Below are 8,731 nucleotides of genomic sequence, written 5' to 3' on the forward strand. Positions count from 1 at the left end.
CTCAGATCATCTGATTGATTAATTGGTTCAGCTGAAACTTACAATTGCTCCCTGAAGCTGACTAAATAAATATTAGAACCCAGGAAAGTGAGGCACAGAGAGATTAAGTGACTTGTTTAAAATGACACAGGTAGGCCCGAAGCCCCGCCCACCCTGGCTGCAAGTGTTGCCGGGACAACCCCCATCTTCTTTAGGCGCATTGGGCAAGCCACCGGCACTGGGGAGAGGAGACGGTGCTGTCGCTGTTAGTGACCTGTGGCATGTCTCTGTTGAACCGGGAACGTAAAGATAACCAGAATGGCAGAAAATGGTGATAATGAAAAAATGGCTGCTCTGGAGGCCAAAATCTGTCATCAAATCGAGGTTTATTTCGGGGACTTCAATTTGCCAAAACCAGGCTCTTTGAGAGGAAATTTAGGGACTCAAAACAAATACAGATAGACCATTTAATTTCATGGCAGAAAATGGTGATAATGAAAAAATGGCTGCTCTGGAGGCCAAAATCTGTCATCAAATCGAGTATTATTTTGGTGACTTCAATTTGCCATGCGACAAATTTTTAAAGAAACAGATCAAACAGGATGAAGGCTGGGTACCTTTGGAGATAATGATAAAATTTAATAGGTTAAACCTTCTAACAACCGACTTTAATGTAATAGTAGAAGCATTGAGCAAATCAAAGGTGGAACTCATGGAAATAAGTGAAGATAAAACTAAAATTAGAAGATCTCCAAGCAAACCCCTCCCTGAAGTGACTGATGAGTACAAAAATGATGTAAAAAACAGATCTGTTTATATTAAAGGCTTCCCAATTGATGCAACCCTTGATGACATAAAAGAATGGTTGGAAGATAAAGGTCAGGTACTAAATATTCAAATGAGAAGAACATTGCACAAAGCATTTAAGGGATCAATATTTGCTGTATTTGATACCATTGAATCTGCTAAGAAATTTGTCAAGGCCCCTGGCCAGAAGTACAAAGACACAGACCGGCTAGTACTTTTCAAGGAAGATTACTTTGCAAAAAAAAAAAATGAAGAAAGAAAGCAAAATAAAATAGATGCTAAATTATGAGCTAAACAGAGCAAGAAGAAAAACAAAAGTTAGCAGAAAATGCTGAAATGAAATCTCTAGAAGAAAAGACTGGCTGCTTGTTGAAATTCTCAGGGGACTTAGATGATCAGATGTGTAGAGAAGATTTGCATATCCTTTTCTCAAATCATGGTGAAATAAAATGGATAGACTTTGTCAGAGGAGCCAAAGAGGGAATAATTCTGTTTAAAGAAAAAGCTAAGGAAGCAGTGGATAAAGCAAAAGATGCAAATAATGGTAACCTCCAATTAAGGAACAAAGAGGTCACCTGGGAAGTACTAGAAGGCGATGTGGAAAAAGAAACATTGAAAAAAATAATAGAAGATCAACAAGAATCCCTAAACAAATGGAAGTCAAAAGGTCGCAGATTTAAAGGAAAAGGAAAGGGAAATAAAGCTGCCCAGACTGGGTCTGCTAAAGGAAAAGTACAGTTTCAGGGCAAGAAAACTAAATTTGATGGTGATGATGAACATGATGAAAATGGTGCATCTAGACCAGTAAAAAGAGCAAGAGAAGAAACAGACAAAGAAGAACCTGCATCAAAACAACAGAAAATGGTGCCAGAGACCAGTAATTTAGTAAACATTTTTTATTCATTTTAATTAGATTTTAAGCTGCTTTTGTCTTTGGAGGCTTTTAAAAAGAAAACCGAATTAGGTCCACTTCAATGTCCACCTGTAAGAAAGGAAAATTTTTTTGTTGTTTAACTTGTCTTTTTTTGTTATTGTTATTGTTATCCAAATGAGTATTTTTTTATGTATAATTCTGTTTGTGTTCTTTCAGATTATTCAAATATCAAAAGAAACATTCTTCCACTAAATTGCCTTTGTAATATGAGGATGTATTAGTACAAAGTAATAAAATGTATACTGCATAAAAATAAAATTAGTTTATTTTAAAAAAATAAAATTAAAAAAATAAAATGACACAGTTTGCAGCAGATCTAAGACTAGAAACTTAGTTCATTTCTTTCTCACCTATTCTAGTCTTTGTAGAATTAGCAATTCACCAAGAAAGGTCTCACAGCAAAGATGAAATAAGAAGACTTCCTGTTGGTTTTAGAAAGTCAAGGCACTCCTAAGCCTTACTCAGTAGAAGTAACCCATGGTTTCCTGGGTGATGATGAGCCCTTAACTGTGTACAGGCCCTGTGAAGAGATGATAATAATAATAGATAACACCCACTGGGCATTTTACTGAGTGTCGGGCTCTATTGTAGGTTTTTGTATACTTTACCTCATTGTGTCCTCACAACAACTTCTCAAGGCAGGGCTCTGAGTTGGAAGACAAAAGCTGAAACTAGAATCCCTACTGAGAAATGCATTCTTCTAAAAGTATTAGACTTACCCTTTCAAAAAAGAGAAATTATAGTTAAGTGTTTATGAATAGGAGAATCTCAAAGTCCTATGCTCTCCCCATTGGATGGTAAGCATGGTGCTACCAATATGAACTCATAGTATGGGAAACAAGTCTGTACATTTTGCTTGTTGGTTTAAAATTCAGTTAGGTGACCCTAAATTTCTAGCTCAAGTCAAAATCCATAATTTTACTTGCCAATTTGGCCACCTGGATGAACCCATAGTTTCCTCATACAGAAATTTTGCAAATTGATTTTTTTTTACCTGTTGAACATAGCAAACCTCTTCAAAACATAGTAGCTTAAAACAACAATCATATTTTTTTAGCTCAGTATCCTGCTGGTGGGTAATTTAGCTGGGGCTAAACTGGGCAGTTCTGATCTTGCTGGGATCAGCTGATTTCACTCATGTGGCTGAAGTTTTCTGACGGTTGTCTGGGGGCTGATTGGTCTAGAAGGGACTTTGCTGGTGTGGTAGACTGAATAATGCCCCCCACTACCAAGATGCTCACTTCCTGGTCCCTGGAACCTGTGAATATATTATTTTATATAGCAAAAGGGATTTTGCAAGTGTGATTAAGTTAAAGAGCTAGAGATGAGGGAGTATAGTGGATTATCCAGGTGGGTCCAGTGATATCATCACAAGTGTTCTTATAAGAGGGAAGTAGAGGGAGATGCTTCTACAGAAGAGAAGAAGGTGATGTGATGACAGAAGCATAAATTGCAATGATGAACTTTAGAGATGGAGGAAGAGCCCATAAGACAGGGGATATAGTCAGACACTAGAAACTGAAAAAGCCTCTCCTCAGAGCCTCAAGAAGGAACCAGAACTCCTGACACCTTGATTTTAACTTAGCAAATCTGATTTTGAACTTCTAACCTTCAGAATTATAAGAGAATTTTTTGTTGTTGTTTTAATCCACTAAATTTGTGGTGAATTTGTTATAGCAGCAAAAGGAAACTAATACAGCTGAGATAGCTGGAATGACTGGGGCCCCTCTCCAAATATATGTTCTTCCTTCCTGCCTTCCCTCCTCAATGTACATCCTACCCTCTAGCCATACTGAACTGCCAGTACATCCTATAGCATTGCCATAAAATCTAGAAACATAGATAAGTTTTTTTTTATTATTTGTATTTACTTCTGAACACCCAGGCTTACTTTTTTATAGGCTACGTTAAATGTGAAGATTTATTCAGTGAAAATCAGAGGTGTAATTCATCTAAAGCAATGAATCATAGATGCATATGCAAAGATTGATGGAAATACTTCATTAATGCACTGTATTCATTGTAATTTTGTGCAGCCCATTTAACTGCACCATTAGTAAGGAGTACCACATAGAACGTACCATGTGATGTTTTTGAATATGCCATGTATTTTAATGTAAGATCAATAATTCATTTGTAAACATTTATATGTATATTTGTCAATGTTTACAGGCATTATGGACACCATGTATAATGCCCATGATGTTCCATGCTTCCCTGTGTGAGATGCCCTATCCCCCCTTGATGGCTTTACTATATCCTAATTTTCCTTCAGTACTTGGATCAATTGATTTCTTTATGAAACACTTCCCTATCACTCAATCCTAGTGGCTACATTGCCATCAGACCTCCTCCTTATTCCCTTGATCTTTTGAATTTAATAAAGTGTAAAATGAAATGTATTCTATAAAGGATTAATACAGAATACATACCTTAAGCAAAAGTTGACTTCAACATGACAGGTGCTAATATCTCAGGGAAGGTAGAAACAAGTCTAACTGGGGATAAATAAACAGAAAAGCTAGTCCTCTGAGAGTTAAACTGTCCACAAAAGGTAGATAAGCTCCTCTCAGATAATAGAGAATTACGGAAGTTAAATTATGTGCTTGAGAGAAGCAGTCAATCAAGTCCATCAGCTGGTTAAAAATAAACCTAGAGATGTCATCACTATAAATTTATTTTTTATCTAGGATCTTTCCTCTCCCATTTAAAATCTTTCTCAAATCTTACATTTTCTATGAAGTCTTCATCTACTAATATGCATCTCTGTTCAATGTTCACAATTATCTGTACTTTACCCATTTTTTTCTTTTTTCATAAGCATTGGGGGCAGAGTCCTACTTTATCTCTATGATATATTCATAAAGTGCAGGGTGCATTCACAAAGCTTCATATATAATCATAATAACATATATAATCATAATAATCTGTATTACAAGTGACAGATATAGAATTGCTATTCCATACCTCAAAATCTCAAATCAGAATAAATAAATCTCTATGCATTTCATTAAAACATTTCTCTCAAATCTGGTTTGTGGAACATAGATAACAATCTGCCTATTCCTGCAATGATTTTTTTCATTGAAAATGTGTCTAGCAATTTCTAATACATGCTCACACAAACTTACTTTGCATTTAGTAAATAAAGTCAGATGTTTTATAAAAACAGTGAATTGGTTTTATGTTTCATCCGCTTGATGGAATATTACATAGCTATTAAAATGATGAATGTGCAGACTATCCAGGTACATGAAAAACAATATACTGTGAGAAAAGGAATACACAGTGTGATGATATGATTATATCCATTGTGTGCATTGCTTATTATATGAAAAGCTTGGAAGAGGCCACAGAGCAGTATAAATAGCTGTTTTCCTAGGAAGTTACTGTATTTTTTTTTCATATTTAAATTTTTTTAAAGCAAGGGTATTTAGGTTGGGATTAACATATACACACTACTATATATAAAATAGATAACCAACAAGGACCTACTGTATAGCACAGGGAATTATACTCAATATTTTGTAATAACCTATATGGGACAAGAATCTGAAAGAGAATATGTATAACTGAATCACTGTGCTGTGCACCTGAAAGTAATACAACATTGTAAATCAACTATACTTCATTAAAAATACAGTATTTATTGAAACAAACTTTTACCTTACCAGACATATTCTTATAATTTATGTTATGTCCATACAAATAAAAAGGTAAGTTTAAAGGCAGTTTCTTATCTGTAAAATGAGGACATTGGTTAAAATCATCTCTGGGCTTCCTTTGATCATTCAAAATCAGTCATTCATGACAATATTACTAGGAAGGAGAAGGTTTTCCTCTTTATTTTCATGACTGAAAGAAGAAATTACAAACACTGTCTTTTAGAGTCAGATGGCTTGTTTTAAATCATCCCTCCACATCCAAATAGCCATTGAATATTTGACCTGGGACAAGTTGCCTACCCTTCCTAAATCTTGGTTTCTTCACCTATAAAGTGGATGTAAGAAAACTTTCCCTTATAATATTCTAGAGAGGACTAAATGAGAAAAAGCATATAAAGCAAGTGCTTTGCTCAGAACCTGGTACGTATTAAGCTTTCAATAAAAGTAGTTATCCACACATATCTTGAGGCCACACCTGATTTACCGATAATTTCTTTTTTCAAAGAAAAGCCCAATGAAAGAATATGCCTAAGAATAGTACTCTGCAACATTTAGGCCATTCTAGATGAAATCTCAGTCAACAGGGAGTTTCTTTTCTTTTCTTTAAAAGAAATGATTTCATATATTCAAACTTAATTCATAATGAAAGCAGGTTTTTGCATGATGCCTGTAGTAGGTGACCTTTCTGCCGATGGGGCTTTGTGATAGAGTTGCAGGTATCCTGAGAACACATTGAACATTTTGTGAATTGATTCCTTTTGGTGAAAGGCAGTGGAATTTGGGACTAAAGTCTTTAGACTAGATGAAATGTCAATCACGGTGCATTCAACATTTAAATATTTGAATAGATCACTTGTGAGCTTTGTCATTCTCTTCTCCATCCTTCTTCTATAAAGCACATCTAAAATGCTGGGTCTGTATTTTGAGTGTGTCTTGTGTTCCCATCCTGACTGTAAGGTTTAATATAAAGGTGCAGTGAAGAAAAACAAACACATAATCAAAAGAATGATTAAAATATGGTCAGATTTCTGCATAATTTATATGTCTTACACATCTGTCTTAACCTCATTGTCAATAGGTTTAGAAAAACCCTCCAACTTACTAAAAGGGTGCAATTAAAGTCTTTTTGAAACCATGTAAGGGAAAGACTTTTTCTCATCTTTATTATAAAGGTATACAGCTGTCTCTCTTATAGGGAAATATTTAACCTATCCTTACCTCTGTGAGGCCCACTCAGAGAACAGGCAAGAATTTTGAAACAAACCTCTGGCTCTCCAGAATTGGCAATTTCTGATATGTGAGGATCGATTTTAAAGACTATGACACTTGCATGGGGTTAAATAATCTTGGCTTGTCAAATAATGAGGACTTTACTTAGGGAGAACATAGATGGGTTCAAACTAGCCAATGTTAGAACTAGCTTCTTGAAGCTTCTAACGGGTGAATTTAAGACAAAGGAAAAGCTATTGTGTAGCTTTTGTAATCTGCCCCCTCTCTTCAGGCTAGGTTACTGCTCTCTTTTCAACTCCCATAATTCACTGTATTGTAACAATCTGTCTTCAGATCATAGCATGGATTCTTTGAGATTAAGGACCAAGGATTGATTATTCATCTTTGTTCACCTAGCATCTGGTTCCTAGGACACTAAACATAACCATATGACTACCTCAAAAGGTAGAGAAGTCAACATTTTAAGGAGGTTCAGGATATGATTTATCTGTAGTGACTTAAGGAGAGAACATAGGCTTCAGTGGTTGGTAGCTATTAGAACTACCACCATGGTTTGCAAGAAACCATCTTTTGTGCTTCTGTCAGGAGGAGAACTGTGCTGAATGGAGGATTATTGTAACCCTGGACCCTTTTCTGAGCTATGGCTTTAAATAATTCTTTAGGTTGATGTCCAGCAGCTTGGAATATCTGTGTAATGCACAGCATTTATCTGGCTTGCACAATAATTAGCAATCATTTAATTTTTTTGGACCTCAATTCCATCACCTAGAAAGTGAGGCCCTGGGACTAGATTGACTTCAAGATAGGACTCCACTCTCTGTGTGTTTTTACCTGGTGATCAATGGTTAGATTTTTAGGGCCACATGCTGTTCTCTATAACAATAGGTTCTCCTCTCCTCCACATCATGACACCTTGATTTTAGTATCCCACTCAAAATAAAAGTAGAGAGTAAAGAAAAAAGCTGTTTTCTAACTCAGTACTAAAATAACAGGGGCAAGACTGAAAATAAGTAGCTAAGAAAATTGCTTTTTGTGTCATATAATTTTTTTTCAAGTTTGCCTATTATAACTCCTTTTTATTTTCAAGAAAATGCCATCAAATTGGAAGGCTTTCTATTTCCTGCTGGCTGCCTTTTTCTTTTTCCTTCCATCTCCTGCCAGAGACTGTGTACTGAAAGCAATTTTAACAGATGTAACTAATGAAGGGTTGCGTACGTGCACCATTATTTTACGACCAGGAGCTCTTCTAGAACTCTTCTAGACTTTTCTCCTGATTGCTGCAGAGTTTAATCACTCTGTATTATACTAGTTTTCCCATGTGTGAAATGGACAGGGATCTAGCATACATGTCTCTGGATACTGCTGTGATGTATACCATAAGTGATCGATACTTGTCTATCATATTAGTATCCCTTGGCAAAAGCACAGCAAGGCAGTAATCGTTGCATTGCCTACATGTGTCCCTGTGGCTGGTTTGCCTTTTACAGCTGAGGAAGTAGACTTAATTCTGTGCTGCTTTGCTGTGGACAGATGGACTTCATCTTTCTTACTTTACTTGAACTTGACTGCCCTCTTGGGAACTGTTTCTTTCTCTGTGAAAATTCCCAAACCTCATAACTCATCACTGGTAACAAAATAAGCAAGCAAACAACAACAAAATGTTTAATTACAAAAATGAAACCAATATCTTACCAAAGTGAGCAGATCATATTACTTGCCATTGTTACATATCAAAACAAAATGTATAGACTGTACACATTTACTACTGTGACATTAACACTGTCTACTCACCTTATTTGAGATGTGGGGAGCAACTCACTGAATATTAGCAACACAACTTTCCAACAGGTGGACCTTAGGAGGAATTTAGTTTTCTCAGTCATCTAATCCAGTCCGATTTTGTGACCACTTATTGTGCATGGTGTTCCATAGGTATCTTGAAGCATATAGAAATGAATGACATGGATTTCCCATTTTAAACTTTTATTAAATACAACTTGATGTATGATATACCAAAAAACTGTCTCATTTAGAATATTGGGATCTTTAAGGAACATTGGAGAAAAGGAAGCCATAACTCTTCCTATCTTTATACAAATGGAAAATCTTGGTAGAA

At 35.7% G+C, this 8,731-nt stretch overlaps 1 protein-coding gene across 1 annotated transcript; it reads left to right on the top strand.

The window, feature by feature from the left end:
• The first annotated feature begins 454 nt into the window (after positions 1-454).
• LOC102979635 (lupus La protein homolog) lies at positions 455-1,695 on the top strand. The gene is given in 2 exon segments (XM_055085490.1): positions 455-1,079; positions 1,082-1,695. Coding segments are annotated over 2 exon segments (1,239 nt in total).
• The last annotated feature ends 7,036 nt before the right edge of the window (positions 1,696-8,731 follow it).

The sequence above is a fragment of the Physeter macrocephalus genome, chromosome 1, assembly GCF_002837175.3.
Source record: "Physeter macrocephalus isolate SW-GA chromosome 1, ASM283717v5, whole genome shotgun sequence".
Taxonomy (NCBI): Eukaryota; Metazoa; Chordata; class Mammalia; order Artiodactyla; family Physeteridae; genus Physeter; species Physeter macrocephalus.